The sequence below is a fragment of the Phoxinus phoxinus genome, assembly GCF_949152265.1.
Source record: "Phoxinus phoxinus genome assembly, chromosome: 9".
Taxonomy (NCBI): Eukaryota; Metazoa; Chordata; class Actinopteri; order Cypriniformes; family Leuciscidae; genus Phoxinus; species Phoxinus phoxinus.
Genome location: NC_136884.1, coordinates 10921893 through 10941797, shown reverse-complemented (window position 1 = coordinate 10941797; position 19905 = coordinate 10921893). Strand labels below are relative to the sequence as shown.

The 19905-nt window shown below is 37.7% G+C and overlaps 1 protein-coding gene across 2 annotated transcripts; it reads right to left on the bottom strand.

Annotated features, from left to right (window-relative positions):
- Positions 1 to 4537: 4537 nt before the first annotated feature.
- On the bottom strand, positions 4538 to 19700 carry etnk1 (ethanolamine kinase 1). Of its 2 annotated transcripts, XM_079624149.1 has the most exons (8): positions 19444 to 19700; positions 15694 to 15953; positions 14753 to 14893; positions 13728 to 13870; positions 10461 to 10544; positions 10194 to 10354; positions 7398 to 7471; positions 4538 to 7308 (listed from the first exon to the last, which is right to left on the bottom strand). In XM_079624149.1, exons 1-8 carry the CDS (start codon positions 19588 to 19590, stop codon positions 7236 to 7238), a joined length of 1083 nt encoding a protein of 360 aa, XP_079480275.1. In that variant the 5' UTR covers positions 19591 to 19700; the 3' UTR covers positions 4538 to 7235. The 2 variants fall into 2 exon arrangements, 1 of the variants encoding a protein (XP_079480275.1); XR_013799130.1 differs by lacking the exons at positions 4538 to 7308; positions 7398 to 7471 and adding an exon at positions 9196 to 9840 and having other exon boundaries at positions 9885 to 10354; positions 19444 to 19699.
- Positions 19701 to 19905: the final 205 nt, after the last annotated feature.

The window sequence follows — 19905 nt, the reverse complement described above, 5'->3', positions numbered from 1 at the left end:
TGATATGTGTCTCACATTATAGTGTGTGTGGGTCAGATTTTGCCATCTTAGTGGGAACGAATGTCCTCTCAAGTATAGTCAAATCTGAAATAACCGATATCAAATCAAATTACTTAATTGGGATACATGATGTCTTAAAGTCACAACGAAATCAAAACAATTATCTTCTCTGATGATGCGAGGGCGGGACAACCTGTCACTCACATGACATCACAGCTATAGCAAACCACAACCATACAATTGATTCCAGATGGACAAAATCAATTCTCGCCCTACATTTTTTCCTTATTCGAAAAGCAGTTTCACTCAGATATACGTCACAATAGGGAAGAACAGACTAGTCATAAATGGTTTCGATTTTAATGAAAATATAAAAACGACAAAAGGCTTTTGTGAGGGTTATAGGTTTATGGATAGAAAGTGTCTCAGGCTGGAAAGCGTGCGGTCCTAAATGTCCCTATGAGGAAAACAACTTGTAAATCATACTAAATGTTGTTGTTTTGTATATGTAAAAATGCAGAAGGTTTTCTGTGAGGGTTGTGATTAGGTTTAGGGTAAATAATATGCAGTTTGTACAGTATAAAAGTCATTATGTCTATGGAATGTCCAGTAAACCCTACACCAATTTTTTTTTTTTTTTCAGTGTCTCATGACATTACAGAAATGAAAAGACTTGGCCAAGTCAATGAAGCTACACATATCGTGTTCGTAATGCTTCGTATGTTCTCTGTATACAGTACAATGCGAGTAATATGTTATGAATTGACGCCACCATTAATGATGACAGTAATTCTATCAATGGAGACTTTATGCGGGCCACACAGGCAGCCTCTCATTGTCGAGAGTGCTTAACGGAACACTGACATTGTCAGAGGCTGATTTGCTCCTGTTTTGAGTGCTGACAATTGCGTTCACACCATCATTTCTGTTCCGCAGACAGCAGGCCTGTAACAACACTATCCCAGTCAGGATTTGCTCGGTGAAAAGAAACGGCGAGATTAGTTTTGGAGCCCTCTCGTAGAGTTAAGTGCCGAGCGGAGCTCTGATACAAAGCCCGTTTGATCCTCGGGGATTGTGGGATGTAAAGCGTTTGAGTCTGTCAACCCCTTTGTCATGATAGCACATGTTTTTCTCCATCTTCTTAGTCCGCTCGCCCGTCTATTGTTATTATCCGCTCTAGCAGCAGCTGCTGGCATTGTCATCGCTGTTAATCTGAGGGAATATCTTTGGCTCCCCGCGTTACGAACAGCTGTCGGTATTGTGCGAGAGTCGTTAATCTGATTCTCGATCTTTAGCTCCTCAATTTGAGGCTTTGATCTGGCCATTACGCCGCCTATTGCATGTATTCTTTGTTGTAAATCTGAGCTGGAACTGTTCCACATCTGTAGACAAACACTGCAGCGGCCTGCTGTCGACAGATGTTTCTCCGCTGCAATCTTTCACCGACCGCACAATGGCTTATTTAGCTGAATCTGAATCTATTTCAACAATTGCTCCTCTATAATGGGAACATATCATATCACGGATAACTCTAAGTGAGTGGTAATAAAATAATGTCAAAATGCACCTGGATAGCCTAGGATCAAACCACATTTAAAAGGACAGTTCTCTCTCTCTCTCTCTCTCACACACACACACACACACACACACACAAAATGTCTGTCATTATTTACTCACCATGTTGTTCCAAACCTGTAGCATGATGACTTATGAGGGTCTTTTGAAAATGTATATATATATATTTTTTGTGCACCAGTCAATTTTGAGATTTTGGGCCATTTTGTCGTCTTTAAGTCTAAAACACCCAAAATACACATTTTATATTTTATTACACTTTATCGTTCTGCGTCTGTAGTTTCTCATGCACTGAGCCAGAAATAGCCCCTTAAGTAACACACAAAACTTATTAGTTACATTTTTTTTTTTTTTTTTTACTACAATATGTATTAATATTTTTCGCCGCTAGGGGTCGCTAACCTCTTACGATAACAAAGGCGTAGGTTGATGACGCATTCATGCCGAAGGATCTAATAATGTTTATGGATGAGTGAATACATTGATGTTTTTAACATGACTATGAAGTAGGGACACGCGAGTCCCGCGGATATAAAGGAGTAAGGACATTTCATTCTACCGAACTAACGTTACCCGCAAGTGCTGAATTACACAGGTCAGTTTATTAGACAAATGAAACGTGAGGTAACGCAGCGCTGTTTCACTTGGTCTACACTAGTATCACACTAAACAGCATGAGTGTGTTGAAAGTTACTATGTTATTCTATGTGTTAGTTTGTTGGCTGTATGAGATCATAATCTAACATTTCATGTTGAGCTAGTTATATAACATTGATTAGTTTATGTACATTTGCTCACCTGTCTAATAAAGTAACTTACATGCAGAGTGGGGAAGTCGAAGTTAGTCACGGACGTGGAGCTCTCGGCATCTCGAAAACGCCACGCTGATATTGATCCTCGTTTTAGTTCTCTTTGTCCCAAAGTCTGCTTCCCATGGTCCATAATGTTTGAACGAAACAACACGCTAGACGTAATGTAGGCTACTTGTCCACGCCTATCGCCATGGTTACTATGGCAGGACGAGCGGAAACCAGGGATAACGCGGATATCACGTCATTGACAAGTGATGCAGGGATGAGTTATTATTTAAAGAGATAGTTCGCTTTAAAATTAAAATTCTGTCATCATATACTCACCCTCAAGTTGTTTCAAACCTGTATGAATTTCTTTCTTCTACTGAACACAAAGGAAGATATTTTGAAAAATGTCAGTAACCAAACAGTCAACTATGGATCCATTGACTTCCATAGTATTTTTTTTTCCTACCATGGAAGTCAATGGATGGGACCAGTTAACTGTTTGTGTTAAATTGGAATTTCTCTGAAATTAAAAATCTTTTGGAAATTTTGGGATATTGTAAGTACACAACTGCATGAAATATATCACTGTGCTAGTGATTTTTTTATATTTTATTACAAAAACCTTACATATTGTAGCTTTAATAGCAATTACTTATTGATGGAGTGATAAAGAGATATTCAAAATCCCCTCTGTAAAAACCTTTAATATGTCTTAAAATAAAACAAGATTGTAGAACCTGGCCGATTTCTGATCTGGAAATGCATGCAAATGTGTGCATATTTAATTAGATCATGTCTTGTCTGCATATCTAAACAATACATTTGAGAAACAGTTGTATTAATACTGTGATAAATGAAGTGAGTAAGTATGGTGATCCATATTAGTTGAAATTTTTACTCTAATTCACCTCTGGTGTCTTGCCTGCCTAAATGATTTTCAGTAGTCATGAATGATAATATGATTTAGCATTGACCCAGCCATTTTGTTATGTCTATAAATGCTGCTAGCCATAAACAAAACCGTCTTCATTAATACCCTCAAAACATCGGATCAGCCTTGCAGCCTATTAAAGTCATCTCATTGTGAAGACACACACATTAGCCTTGACAAGAGCTTCCATTAAACAATGAAAACTAATGAGGTTACAGTGAAATAAAACTAGATCGAGCAAGCCGAGTACAATTACCCCAAATATAAATATCCCCCCATGTTTAAAGAGCCATTAATCAGATAAAAATAGACTGAAGAAGTCTTTTGTGATTAACGAGGTGAGACTTGTGCTAATTACTGTTTCCTCCGCTTGTAATTAGGTTGGCACATCTAATCAAGATGAATGAACGCCCTGACCCGCCGCACATTGTTTGTGGCTCACAAACCCAGCGGCTTTTACATCTTTATTCCTCAAACCGTATTATCATGACCTTGTCTCTATGAGACACACTTCCATAACTGCGTATTGCTTTATTACACCCTCCTGCCGTGTGTTAAAAGAGATGCTGTGAATGAGAGCTTTGTCTGCTCCGTTCTGCCTACAGATGCTTTTAAGCTTTTTCAGTCATTTAGTCCATGTCCACCACCTGTTGTGGGAAAAAAAGAAGGACGCATGAATAGATGAGTGCAGTGTGCATGGGCTTTTTTGTCGATGCATCTTGCTTTTAATAAGAGTGCAGAGAACTTTGAGAAGGAAAGAAACTTTTAGGGTTATATTATATTATATGTAGCCTAAATGAGGCACGAGAATTTGAATGAAGCATCGATATGTGTTGCACTTGGAATTATTTCAGACAAGTGTTTTAAATATGACCTTTGTAAAATGGAAATAAGTTGAGGCGTGAATACAGATATTGAATTTGGTAATTAATGCAGAGCTCTTGGTGGAAGTCGCTGGAGGGACTGGAACTAATTCAATTACAGTCTGAACTGGAGCGCCGTTATAATTATTTCTTTCTGAAACACTCAAGCTAAAATAAATGCAGGAGGGCCTGCCGTGAACAAAAAAAGTGTCTCAATCTATTACAGTTTTGATTCGCTCTCCATAAACACACTGAGCTCTCTGTGCACAAACCATTCCAAATAACTGTGAATTATAAAATATTATTCTTCATGGCACAATCTCTTAGTTTTAAGCAGAATGAGAAGTCAAGACATGAAACGGGGCAGATAAACTTGTAGAATTTTTATTTCCATTCAAATGATTTGAAACAGAATCTACAATGCAACACTTCAGGATTTCATCCCCAGATTATTATTAAATCTACTTAACAGTACTTCTGCTTAGATAAAAGAATATCTCTGTTTAGTTTTGGACAATAAACATTGTTTAGTAATAAGCAAAGATTTTCTTTTACAGTTTAATTACTGTTGTACATACACACCTACACTAAAAAAAAAAACCGCCGACAGATGCTCGCATGAGGCAGTTCTGCACATTATATGTTCACCAGAAGCACTTCATTGGATGAAAGTTGAAACCACATCACTTCCGGTTTTATACAAATGCTAAAGAGTGCAAAGAAATCAGTTAATCATCATAGACTGTTATATATTTCCCAATATTATGGTGAACTTTTCTGGGTGTATTACTATTAAAAAAAAAAGAAAAAAAAAAGAAAAACGTAGCATTCTGTGTGGTCCTTGACAGTTCAAAAACATCATCAAGGTGCAAGCTTGACAGTTACAGAAGAACTGGCATAGGAAAAGAAGCATACTTCAAAATACAATAAAAACAACCCGAAGTTCACAGTTTCTAGTATTTACACAATTGTATATGGTTGTTTGTAATATAGGCAAACTGACACAGGAAAGTGAGGTAAATGAGGGTAGCCAGGCGGTGCGAAGGCAAGTCTCAGAGCTGAAGTTTGCACTAGAAAACTTCTTGGTCACACTATGTTATTACATTGCTCATGAGCAGCATCAGAAACTAACTGGAAATGATTTTCAGTGGCATTTATGATGGCTATTCTTTTTCATTTTAGATCCATTTTATTTCAAATAACTTAATTGAAAGGGTCTAAAACACAACTAAATCAGAAAAGAATAGAATATTATGAAAACAAATATTACACTACAGTTCAAAAGCTAAGGGTCAGTATGTTTTTCTAAAGGTTTTTGAAAGAAGTCTCATCAAGGCTGCATTTATTTGAAAAAAAAAATACAATACAGTAAGACATGTTTAATATATATCTTAAATGTAATTCCTGTGATGGCAAAGCTGAATTTTTAGCCACCATTACTCCAGTTGTCAATGTTGAAGACAATTATGTTTATGCTTAATATTTCTGTGGAAACCATTTTCAGTTATTTTTCAGGATAGCAAAAAAATAACTGAATAAAAGTATTTATTTCTTTATTTTAAAAAAATTCTTACTGACCCAAAAACTTTTGAACAGTAGTAGTGCATGTAACAGATAAAAAAATATTTATATACTATATAAAAAAATAATAATTTAACACAAGGACGTTGTTTTCCACCACATTTTCAATTCTAGGACTTTTTTGTGCCAAGTCCAAATTAATTTCTGACCTTGGTTCGGAGTAAATTTCATAACTGTGTGGAGAGACTTGCGGATCCATATAAACACTATTTACTATAGCAGTTCAATTTAGTAACGTGTAACAGGGACCCTGTAAAATAAAGTGTTACCAAAATCTCTACTTCCAACATGTGCGGTTAAAAGAGTGGCCCATCGCAAGATAAAGCAGGGACTGGTTTTGTTCTCAAAGCAGTCGGTTTTGTGCAAAAAGGCCTGTCATGCGGACGGGGAGTATGAATACAAAAAGCTTTAGTGCGTCTAGCAGGCGATGCCGTTGTTAAGGCTTCCAAAAATTACATCCATTACAAAGACTTCACCGATACCTCCAAGAGAAAAAAAAAAGTACACGGCTCACTAGCAATCTCTTTACCAGCGGCATTTAAATAAGTACAAAATCCACCGTTCGAAACTGTAAATATTACCATGTTATTTCTAATGTGGAAAAATAGACATGTGCATAATGTACAAGCAAGAAATATCAGCACTTTGGTGTGGGCTTCAGATTAGCTACCGGCTCATTGTAGCCACGGCTACTGTGCGTCTACCTTCTCCAAGCACCACGCTGAGAAAACAATTATGAATGCGCTATACAGTGGTTCACAGTGACATGATGAGGGAGGAATCGTCTGCCAGAAACAAACAACGAAGCTTCTATTGGTCCCTGAATCACACATCTTTTACCACAGCTGTGCCAAGAACAACCCTCGCAGGAACAGGCAGGCCAGAAGTTCGCCGTTTAGACAGAATCAGTGACTATCAATACAGTAAGCCCAATATTATCTTACAGTACGCAGATTTCTCCCCTTAAAAGTTGTGTAAACAAGCAGGAATGACCTTCAGGATGATAGTTAGTTGCTAAAAACAGACCCGGTGGCCCTCCTCTCTGTCTTCTGATAATAATTGTTGTTGTCTGAGGTTCCCTGTCCTTGGAGGATCGGTATCTGGGGAGCTTTTCTTTATTTGAGATTCTCCAAGGCTCACTCTTCACATACAATGGCAAGTCAAGGCTCCGGAGTAAGCCATCTTTTTGTCAGTTGTTTGCTTCCTCGATTGGCAATATCATGAACTAGGGCACTGGGGTGACCCTCTCTCTCGACCGCCACATAAAAGCGAGGAGGAGGAGGAGGAAGAGGACGACTTAGGTGCTTGGTTTTCTATAACACTAAACCAACTTTGAGTTCGGAAATGATTTTGGGGCTTATCTAAAATTATGCGTTCAGACAAGTAAGTGCAGTGTTCAGTCTACGAACTGAAGAGGCCTCCAGCTAGTTCTAGTGTCCACCAGGGGGAGCCCTTCTCTAGAGTAGCGCAACACACGACCTGAGATTATTCTGGAAGGTGCAGTGACGTCACCTCTGGCTTCATCTTGAAGTACTGGCTGAAACGGAGAACTGCGTATCTGCAGAAGAAAATATGGTGGTCAAGAGTGAGAATGCATTGTTCAAACCTCAATTATATGGACATTGGTGTTGAGAAGATAAAACGTACCCCAAGAAGTCAAAGTCAATGGTGGAGTACTGAGCCTGGATTAATGCCCACAGTCCCCAGAAGAAATGAGACGCCTGGGGAGAACCAAAACCAAATACCAGGAGGAAAAATGAACTTTGGTAAAACTTTATTTTACAGTGTCGTTGTCACATGTATGCACTGTAGTAGTAATGACTATAAATTATGTATAATTACATGAAACTAAACTAAATCAAACCTCAATCCTAACCCTAGTCCCTCATAGTAAGTACATGAAGTTAAATATGATCACTTAGTACTTAAATGTATACTTACACTGTAATATGGACACCTTAAAATAAAGTGTAACCTTAACTTTTTATTTACTTTTTTCACAGAGGAAGAAATTGGAAGAGTAAGGAAAGAGTAATAGGAAGAGTATTGGCAGGTAAAGCTCAAAGATAAATGTAAAAAATAATTTTTGGTAATTGAAACAATGCTTCAGAATTAGGTGAAAAACTTTGCAACTAACTTGAAAATGACTGGTTAATATATATAGACAAAAAGATAAAAGCACATAAAATGAAAACCTGATCATATAAAATTGATTTCAAAGTATTAAATATATAGTATATAAATATAACACTATTTTAAACAGTGTATGTAAATGATCACTGATTTATATATTACATATGAAACTATTTAGAACCACAAAGAATTTTGGCTTTATTTAAATAAAGAAAATCTAGACATAATTATATTTATTTTATACAAATACTACCCTAATAGTCTATATATATATATGTATATATATATATAAAAAAAAAGTGATTTGTTTTGCATTAAGATGACGAGGTGGGCACTTAACTGTTATTACTAAAACAGGCTTCATTTAATAAATATATTAATATTGATTTATAAAAAAAAATCTTAACGTTTTATTTTGATTTCAGGGTAAAATAAGACTAAGAAATCTTCTAGACAGGCTTTGTTGGATTCACCTTGACACTGGAGTTAACTGTGACAGATTGTATGTTGTATTGTTGCTTGGAAACATTTGACCCACGCCTTTCTGAGCAAAGACTGCTTCCTTTTAGCGGAGCCATTAAAAAAGGAAAAAAGATAACTGAATGGAAGTTATTTGTGTTGATTCTGGATCACTGACAGCAAAGTAAAAGCTTATAAAATGTGGCATATATATATATAAAAGCCCCTCTGATGAGACTGAATCACTCCTGCCATCATGTGAGTAAAGATCACGGGTTTGCTGGCCTATAATAAAGTCTCTATCCTGTTTTTCACTCAACTGCACAGAATAAATGTTTGTCTCTCTGCCAGATTCAAGGGTCCTGAACCCCCTCTAACACTATCTCTGAGCATATTCAGACCATCTTTTATAAAACCCCATGTCTCCTGGCCAAAGCATGTGAAGATGGTTTGTAATCATCAAGGTGCCGCACTAAACTAATTTGTCTCTTATGCTCACCAAGGCTGTATTTATTTGATCAAAAATGCAGTATACTTCACACTTCAGTGTCACATGATCCTTCAGAAATCATCCTAATATGCTGATTTGATGCTCAAGAAACATTTTATTATTGGTATCAATGTTGAAAGCAATTGTGGTGCTGCTTAATATTTTTGTGGAAACGGTATTAATTTTTTTGTTGTTGTCGTCAGGATTCTTTGAAAAAAACATACTGACCCCAAACTATTGAATGGTGGTGCGTATAAATCATATAAATTGTGTGAACAATTTCTGTACATTTTCTATTGATTTCCTCTTTGTAGCAATTTAAAATAGGCTATATCAGCTTTTTAATCTTTTTTTCTTTTCAACATCTTTACACAACTCTTACTAATATCAACCGAAATTACCTTTGTTTGACATTATATCATCTAAATGACATAATATAGGTAGACTTTTAGATTGTGTATTTTGATCAGTCATTTATGGTTAATACAGGCATAATCCAGCGGTCTTATTCAGTAATTATGGCTAAATCTGTTTAGTGCGCTTACATGACGCCTACGGAATCAGAAAATGCCCATATTCTGATTAATATGATATTCTTGGGCATCGCTTCGGTTTTCTCTGAGCTTTCAGATAAGGCTTCGGGAAAAGGAATACAAAATAAAGGCAACAAAACACGCACATCCGTTCATTAAGCCTCGCACTGTGGCATTCCTCAGGCATTTGTTTTAGCGTCTCTCAAGGTCCTTCTCAGGGACAGGGAGAGAAAACGTTTTCTTCGCCATATCTGAGAGCCAGAGGATACATTTTTTTCTTCGAGGGCTTTTTTCGCCCCTCCCGACGAACTGGAAATTAAAACATGTCTCCCTGCTTTTAACACGTCTATTGATCACAAAAAGACTGAACTGCGAGAGTAAACTGGATATTCAATTAGTTTTCCTCTCTGAAGTAAATATCATCATCAAGCAAGGACTAAAGAACAGGTGTGCGACTCAATCGTCAAAGAATGACCTACACACACACACACACACACACACACACACACACACACACACACACACACACACACACACACACACACCTCTATAAAGGTGTGCAGGATGTCAAGGCTCCTTCCCTGACTACTTGCGATCACTATTCATACCTCGGTCTACATTTCAAGCGTCACTCTAATGCAGACCATCTACCTTCTAAATAGTTAAAGTGCTCACGATGTTCCAGTTTGCTTTGTAAAATGCATTAAAGAAAGTAATTAAATTGAAAAAACAAAAGCCTGATGTTTAGTTTGGCAGGGTGCTGCAGATGGATCAAAATGCGTCACGGTCGGTTCCAGACAGTGGCGGATAAATCCAGTTTCAACTCACCAAGGCGAAGCGGTTGACTTGCACGTACAGCAACTCCACTTCAGTGTTGGAGACCTGTGTGCCCTGCGATTTGTACTCCTTGTAGGCCTCCAGATAGGACCGGAGCCACTGCAACTGGAGCTCTCGCCCAGGATAATGGGTGTAGTCCACCTCATTCAGACCTGTCAGTCACAAGAAGGCCACACCCACAACCATTCACATTAGAAATCTTTCAATCCTGGTTAAGCAGGTTAGAATAGCTTCATTTTTCAGATCATATCGCATTACCTGCAAATTCATTGAAGTGATTCCCTATGTCATAGGCTTGGTAATTGTACCCAGCATATTCGTAGTCAATGAATTTGACATTTCCTGCAGGAGGGGAAACAAAAAGGAATTTGTTTAGAAAAGCTCATGGGCATTGCCTTCTTAACCCTTGTTCTTTTTTTTTTTCTTTTTTTTTACTGTAACAATCTATTGCCTGTATTAGCAAACCAACACTACATGGACATTTTCTGCTATTTACATGACTGATCAAATCACATCTGGGAAAAGGAGTAAGGATTTGCATTCTGGTGCAAGACAACAAAGAATAAACAAATGACAGAAAGAGAATAAGACATTGGGACAGATTCCATGCACTCATAGCATGCGGAAAAAACAGCATGCTATATTTAAGTGATTCTTCCATTAGGGACACTTTAAGTTTAAACAGCAAATATATAATTTAATTTTTTTCACATCCGGTCAGAATTAACTGATCAAGGCTATTGGATGATTTTGTGTGTGGGATGGTATTGGTTTTTCACGTTTATATAGTTTTTTTAATTAAAATTCTCAAATACTGATCATATTGGAAATGAAGCCAAAAATAGCTACTCTCTCTCAGATCACAATGCAATGTTCTACCAATGTTCATTATACCAGTATAAGCCATGCTACCCTGTCACGTCTCATTTCCACATAAATAAATATTTCCCTGATTTTAACACTTTTCTTAATTTATAATAGGAGTGAAATTAAAAAAATTAGGTATAGGGGGAATTGCAAAATTGACAATACAATTTTTAAAGCTTTTATAATAATAATATAAAAATTATAATCCATCTTTTAAAACTAAAATAACATGTTATTAATTATTTTATTTTTTTAAAGTGTATCTAATTGATGAATCACTCATTTACATGAGCCTGTTGAGAGGAATAATTAAAAACTTGCAATCAGTTTTCGTTTTGTTTTTTAAAGGAAAATGTGTATTATCAGATTATTCATTTTCGGGTATTTTCAAATGAAAACAAACACAATTCAAAAGTTGGCAAAGTCATTGCAAGTTTTTGACCGTTTCCAGGAAATTTCTTGGCTGGCAAAAGAAAGTGCGCCTTGCGCAAACATTCTTCTGGTCTACACTGTAAAACAGTGAAAAGGAAAAAGAGTGAAATAAAAATGAAGAAAGGCAAAGAATGGATAAACCATTCAGGTTAAAGAAAGGTTTACAGCTTTAGAAAATGCATAGAAGACGGCTGTACTGTAAACCCAGGGCTGGAAGGACAGAGGAGGTAAAGGAGAGAAAATGGGCAACGTCGCCATCTAGTGGCACATAGTCTGTATAGCAGTGGTCTAGCAAGCAATGATTTGATTGGTCAGGTGATGTGAACAGTGTTGACTTCAGAATACAAAGCCTTACTCCTCTTGGTCTACATATGTGTCATGTATTATTCGTTAAATCGCTGCCTAATAAGTTACATGTAACATTAGTGCACCTAATGTGTGTTTATGGCCTTTATGGCCTTGCATATGGCCAGTGCTCTAGAGCTTATGGTGTGTAAAAAAAAGTTTGATTGACATTGGACAGAAGTGTTGGTCTACAGAAAGAGACACGTGAGGTGGTTACCGGACCCGGTGGCGTCCTAGCGGGACACACTGAACACCTCCAGTCAGTGGCTATAGCCCTGTGCAGCAGATGAAGAGATTTGGGCAAACTCACATCTGTCACAGAACACACACAGCTTCACTGCAGAGAGGCCATTGGGCACCTCCCCCTTTAAGAACAAACACGGCTCATCTCATAAACGCACACCCCCACCACACAGCATCCCCATTGGTCGATTAGCCATCCAATGAGGCCCCCCAAGTTACTGGCTCTATGCAAATGCCACGATGGCTTCCTGTGCAGGTCGAGCCTTGTGGGACTCTCAAACTTATTTGACTCACCGAGTGTCGTCAAAAGACATTAAAAACAAAAACAAGTATGCTCTCAGACTGTTGCGTAACGCTCCCGGCTCTTGCCTTCTATAGGTCTCGGCGTGAAGGGGAGGGGGCTGAGTGTGCAGGGTTGTCAAAAACTTAAACATTTTACTGTGAAAACTTCCTCCCACCCCTCAGTTTGTGTTAAAAGCGAGTTGGAGGAAGTGGCTTGGCTTTTTTTTCTGAAAACAGAGCCTCCTTCCTCTCTCAAAATTCAAATACAAACAAGTGCCCAAGGTCGTAGCTGCCTCCAAGCCCTGTTCTCGAAGCAGATTTCCATGACCCAATCTTTAATCGTGTGTTGTGAATTATTTACTGCTCCAAGAACAGTTTTTAGGGGCAACTGATACCTTTAGGGCAACTGATACATGCTGGTGATAATCGGTTCGAAAGCCTCAAAAAAAAAAAGAAAAGAAAAAAAAAAAAGGTGAGAGACAGGAACTACACGTTCTCACACTACTACTGTGGCAGAGCAGCCATTTTCTCATACTCATATTCTTCCATGTGGGTCATTCCTGTTATGCTGATGATTTTATTTTTCCCAATCATATATGTCCTGATATATTGGATAAAATATGAGATAAGATATCAGATAAGTGTTAATTTATATTAATAATGTAATAGTTTTAATTATTTTCATGTATTTATTTAGTAAATATACACATTATTATTTATATTAATTATAAATATTATTTTTAGTTTTAACATCGAAGAGCTTGACAAATTTTTTTCAAAAAACTGTTAAATGGTTTTATGTTTCAAATAAGCATGGTTTAACAAAAATTTATTATTTTAGCTTTTATTTTCCTTCCTGTTTTTTTTCTTGCCATTGTATAAATAAAGCTGAAGTGCCTACGCCTGACCACAGCATATTTATGAAAGTCTGGTATAGTGTTTTATTGAAATACTTCCTTATTTCTTAAATATATTCACAGAAATAAAAGGACTGAAAACGGCGTTCTGCATAACAGGAATGACCGGAGTCACACTCTCACTCTCCATCCTGTGGCTCAGGTAGCGCAGACAGTCGCCAGAGAGTAAACAGCATCACAGCAACATTCCCCAAAGCAAACAAAAACACACTTTTGCTTTTGATTTTCAAGAACAGAAAACACATTTTATGGAAACCAGTGGATTTCTCCTGATCCCTTGATGAAATTGGATGAGAATGTAATGTGACCATCCTTTAGGAAAGGTCATCCACGCTATATTTCAGAGGTGAAAACACTGAATTGAAGCCTACCTTAGGCAGGGGGGTTGGGGAAACAAACGCTGTGGCTCAAGGAAGCTGTTGGGGTTTGTAGGACTCACCTTCCTTTTGGTTGTAGATGATGTTCTTACAGAGCAGATCGTTGTGACAGAGAACGACTGGGGAACCTAGTTTAGAAAGGTTCTGCTGAAGCCAGATCATCTCGTCTCTAAGACACGTGGAGCTGGGCACCTCACTGTTCAGCCTGGAGACAAATGACATACATGCATTCAGAAAACACAAACAAGCTTCTGTGTGCCAGCGTGATTCAATTAAGGCACATTGTACCCGTACCTGCCTTACTCAGTCAGATGAAAACCTTGATTTCCGGGTCTGATGCAAGACTACTTAAAAAAAAAACGATTGTCTATAAATAGTAAAGTAACCACAGAGACGCTGTATGGGCATGTATTCTGTTGTCACAGGTTGTTGCACAATAACGGATTGTGCCTCTAAGGCATGAATATAATCCAGTTTTAATCCTACACTAAATTCAAGCCTACCTGAACTATTTCTTTTGCTCAAACTTGACTTGGACAAACACTCTAGCAACATGCATAGCAATGTGGTAAAAAAAAAGCTCCATGTCCCAGTTTTGCACGTACGAGCACCACTCACATTTCCTTCAAACAATGTACAAATTTTGTTGTATCTGCAAAAATTCATCATTAGACATTTTATGGGTATTTCCGACACTAGAGAGCCAGTGAATTTCAGAACAGCCTACTTGACTTTTCAATTTCTCTGTTTTGATAATCATGTTAATACCGTTTTATAATTGATTCTTTTTTCTTTCTTTATTATCTTGCTTGGCTTTTAGTCGTCTTATGTAAATGGAATTCAGAAGCCATCTTTAAAAGGAGTTATTTTATTTCTTTATAAAGGATTTTCAAACCACAATGTAAGCAAAGCATATTTTCTTTGGGTATTTTCTGTACGTCATAGCAAGTGAAGTTGAGATCTCAACCTCTTTGTATTCAGGGTGTCACAAGCCAAAGGGTGTTACTCTACATGTTCTGCTTTGCTGAAAGACGTCAAAGCATAATTTTACAATATATACGGTGCAACCCTTAAATTTTAAGCTCACCTATGGTCCATCTCAGGGTCCTCGAAGTGTGTAGGAACGAGAGAAAAGTACTTGCTCATTCTCAGCCAGAGGTCTGACTGGGGCACCCAGCCGTTGTGGGCATGTATGGCATGATATTTTGCCATCTGCCTTGAAATGTTCCTGTAAACAAATAAAATCGGATTATTTTCAGGTTTAGACTCAATTTTCATTTTTGAACCCTACAGTATGTTATATACTTACAAACCGTTCAAAAGTTTGGGGTCGGTACGATTTTGATTTTGTCTCTTATGCTCACCCGCCAAGGCTGCATTTATTGGGTCAAAAATACAGTGAAAACAGTAATATTGTAAAATATTATTACAATTGAAAAAAAATACAGTTTTCTATTTTAATAGATTGTAAATGTCATTTATTTCTCTGATGGCTTAGCTTAATTTTTAGTAGCCAGTCTTCAGTGTCACACGACCCTTCCCGAAATGATTCTAATATGCTGATTTGGTCCTTAAGAAACCTTTTTTATTATAATTAATGTTGAAAACAGTTGTGCTGAAGAACATTTATTTGAAAATAGAAATGTTTTGTAGTGTTATAAATGTCTCTAATGATCAATTTAATGCGGGATAAAAGTATTAATTGTTTACTAACCCCAAACTTTTGTATACAGTGCATTTAAAATAGTTTAACCGCCAGCATTTTATCACGTCATCCCCCTGCTAACACAGTAGCCTTGTTCTCTCACAGCTGTCTGAGACCCGACACGTATTGGCAGGAGGCCTGGGTCAGTGTGCGAGAGAGAGAGTGCAGTGCGTCATTCATGTCTTAAGGGATTACTGGGTAAGGTTTGGGGTTATGAGACAAGTGTCTGTCTAGTTGGAGGTCAACGCCGGTATCTCCATCTCCGTCACGCCGTCCTGAATCAATTAGCTCTGATCAGACCACTTGAACATGCAGTTTCTAACCTGAAGACGGCGGAGCTGCGGATGTGCTCGGGCTCCAGGGCCACACCCTCCAGAAACTCATAGCACAGGCCATTGTTGAAGGTGCAGTAGAGGCGCGGAGCGCACCGGTGCGCCTGCAGGACGCGGAAGCTCTTCACTTCGTTTTCACGGTCCACGAACAGTTCCGTCTTGTTCCCGTAGACCCGTACCAGGACCACTTCCTGCATGGACCCACCGACGTAACAGCCAATCAGCTTGTTTGTGATGCCGTCGGTGAAAAACTGCAGAAGGGGAAGAAATAAAGTAAAGAGGTCATCTTTTTCGGCTCGCTCGGGTGGTTTGAGGTTAACCTTTCTTTAAGATGCTCATTAAAAGACTGTTTGTTGGCATCAGCATCACATGCCTCGAGTTCCTTTTAGGTTTTTTCGCCACTTGATCAGCTGAATGCAAAATGTATACAAAAAAAGATGAATCGCCAAAACAACGATTTTATTTAGGATCAAAACCAGCACAAAAGCTGGTGCATTCAGCTGGACACATTTGCATTGTCTACTAATGGAGCGTGTTTGGGACACCGAGCATTCCAGGCCACAATCATCTGTACTATCTGGGATTGACTGGCAGTGGGCGGAACGTCAGGAATTTGATTTCTGCCAGGGTCAGAGACTGGCATGTGCTGAGCCCTCAATTTTGTTTCAAAGTTGATGAAAACAACCCAATACATATCTAGTTTCCCTCCCACATGCGAGCGACGTGACACACCCCTACCAACTCTGTTTATACAAGGAAACACTGTTCCGCACCTCAGGCTAAAGAGCGTTCGGCTTACAAGAATATTATTACAGACTGCTGACTTTTTATCGGGATGGAGCCTTCGGACGTGCGGGTTTGCAGTATAATGGGGAAGTGAGTTCATTTGGGGTTAATTTGTAACTTAAAGAGTTGTCGCTCAAAAACCTGTATGAATTCATATATTTTGAAGAATATCTAAAGGTTGTTTTCATACAGTGAAGATCAATGGGGTCCAATGTTGTTTGGATTCTCTTCAAAAACCAAAGAGTTACTCTGGCAAAATCATTGTATGACCAATAAAGCACCAATTATATCATGGAAATTTCCACACGACTCGATCTCAATCCGAAATGCAGAGGACGTTCGATCCAATGCCATTACTGAACACTTGAAAAACTGGATTCAAGGTGTCTCCCCTGGTGCACAGCTAAAGAAAAGATTCTTATCAGAGGACTCAACAACACCAAGGTGACGGAAACCTGAACCGTCACATTAAACATGGTTATTGCCGTGGTCAATAGTCAATAAATACAGGTTCCCTAATTAGTGGAACTGACTAACTGCTTCCAAGAAAACTCAGTGAAATGGTGCTTGTCTGGAAAGACGGACAACTTCTAGGAGAATGAGAAGTCTGAAATGTATTTGTTCTTAGAAAACTCCTTCGCTGTAGGCTACTCTTGAGTCCACCCATCTCAGGTAGATCAATCATGTATGAATGCAGCGGGGTGTACAGAGCAGTGTGATGCCATCGTCACTGTCATCTTTTCGTGTCAGCTGTAAGCATACACCTAATAGTCGTACAGTAACTTCATTGGATAGCAAACAAATGTCTTTACTTTGACTGCCCAACACAAATATTGACTACGACCCATTTTAGAAATGAGGAATGCTGTATGACCATAATGCACTGCTGCAGGAAGAAAAATATCTTCCTCATACTTCATACATTGTCATATATAACCCACCCAGATTCTCATCGAACGCATGTTAAACAAATATCACTTTATAATAACTTTCATTAAGAACATTACCTAGCGTTACTACGTTATATCATTTTTAACAAATCATTAACGAATGGTCATTCAAAGGTTTTTTTTTTTTTGGTTTTTTTTTTTTATGTCGGTAACACTTTATTTTACGGTGCCCTTGTTACATGTAGTTACTATTGTAATTACTATAAATTGTGAATAATTACATGCAACTAACCCTAATCCGAACCTGATATATTGTTAATATTATTATTACTCAGTACTTAAAAGTTTAATTACGCTGTAAAATGGACACCTTAAAATAAAGTGTAACCAAAATGTCTTGAGTATCTTTTCCAGTGCATTCATGCCTCATCAATTGGTTCCAGTACCTAAACCAGTACTAGCAAAGCTGGAATTAGACACTAGTAACTATTGGGATAGAATTAAGTACCTACACATAATGAATAGTTAGTAAAACTAGAATAGGTTTACCGGCAACTATTGTAATACACTAGTAACAAAAAAATATTATAATATAAAAAAATATTGTTTAATACCTTGGCATCAACCTAAATACATAATTTTCAAAAATGTATGAATTAGATCAGGTATAAATACCTCTTTAAGGGAACAATTTCAGGTTACCACTTTTTACAGTGTAGAATTTACTGCTGATTTAAATTTGCTACCCGTAGCAATTAAACAAGTACTTGTCACTATTAGGATGTATCGAATATATGGAAGCTTGTTTCCATCGCTGATAAAAAAAGATAAAGAAAAACTTTTTATCTCACAATTGTGCGTTGATGTTACGCAATTCTGACTTTTTTTTCAGAATTGTGAGACAAACTCGCAATTGCAAGTTATAAAGTCTGAATCGAGAAATATAGACTCGCAGTTCTGAGATATCTCAGAATTCAATTCAATTAATCAATTATTATTTTATGCGAGATATAATAATATAAATAAATTTCCAATTCTGACTTTTTTCTTCGCAATTGAGAGTTTAGGCTATATCTCGCAATTCTGACTTTATTTCTCGCAAATGCGAGGTCATATCCCGCAATTCCGACTTTTTCTGTGAGATAAACTCACAATTGTGAGTTATGAGGTCATAATTGCGAGACAAACTCAGAATAATGTCAGAATCGAGAGTTCATATCTCACAATTCTAAGAAAATAAGTCAACTGGGCCTTCTTGTCAGAATTGTGAGATATTTACTCGCAATTGTGAGAATGCAATTCTGATTTTATTTCTATTGCGAATTTATATGTTGCAATTCTGACTTTATAACCCACAATTAGGTTTTTATATTTCGCAATTCTGAGAAAAAGTCACAATTGTGCGATTTAAAGATCGCAATTGCAAAAAAAAAAAAAAAAAGTCAGATTTGTAGGATTTTTTGGTCATTTTTTATATTTTGGGAAACAAATAATTTGGGAAACAAAGCTTCCATAGGAATAACGAATAAGTATAGGCTACTTGTAATGATCAAGTAGCTAAGAGCAGCTAAATGAAAAATATACTAACCACTATTGGAATACGTTTTCTACATTTTTAAGAAGTGATAACATGAAATAGATACCAAGTAGCTTAAAAGGAAGAAGTAATAACAAAAAATACAATGCACAAATTCCAAGGATCCACCACCCACCTTCCTCCCTTTGCATTTTGCTTTTTTTATTACTGTTGCTGTAATAATTGTAATGGTGCAATAAATACTTTGTAGCATGCAAGAGCAATATATTTTATTGAATGAGTGTTCCAACATAAGCGCTTTGACAGCTCGCATTGGCTGCTGTGTCTCTGCTTAGCGCCATGGTGCGACGGGGTCTAGTATCTGGTGACGCAGCTCACGATTTCAAGGCGCAGCACGCTTAACTTCGCTTTTTGCATTATATAAGACGTTAAACGAGTTGCAGTCAGCACATGCCGACTCTCTGCTCCAGTTGGGGTCGGCGTGCGAGCACCCGAATTGTAAGCGACGAGATAAGACATGAGAATTACCTTCATTTTGACCTCGGAAGGTTTCCAGTGGGGTCTGAGCGTCTTGATGAGTTTCAGCGCTCCGGCTCTGTAATCGTGCTCATCTACCGTCACGTCTAATTTAGGAACCGCCGGTGCGCCTTCTGGGACATGGATGTACTTTGCCATTGCTGTAAATTTCGTTGTTGCTGCTCTGAGACGGGGTAGATTCAATGAATGCGATAATGTAAAGCAGGGTGCGGATTTAAGCTCAGGTTCTGCTCGGTTACGCCTCCAGTGGTGCCGTTCGATTCGCGAGTCAATCGTTCTTTTCAGTCGGTTCTGTATTACGATTCAACTGAACCGATTCTCTGAATGTGAAAATTCGGTCATTTACTTGATGTGTCATACTGTTCAAAAAACATGTAGGCCTAAATCTTTTGTTGTTGTTGTATTTAACACAGAAGGAAATGTTTTTTTTTTTTTTTAAAAGATCAAATGAAT

What these genes read in the sequence shown, in the direction of transcription:
- etnk1 (XM_079624149.1), bottom strand. Translation starts at nt 19,590, where the DNA reads ATGGCAAAGTACATCCATGTCCCAGAAGGCGCACCGGCGGTTCCTAAA. An exon ending in CTTCCGAGGTCAAAATGAAG is followed by an intron (nt 15,954 to 19,443) that starts GTAATTCTCATG and finishes CCCCTTCTGCAG; the next exon opens with TTTTTCACCGACGGCATCAC. An exon ending in TCACTTCAATGAATTTGCAG is followed by an intron (nt 10,355 to 10,460) that starts GTAATGCGATAT and finishes TGTGACTGACAG; the next exon opens with GTCTGAATGAGGTGGACTAC.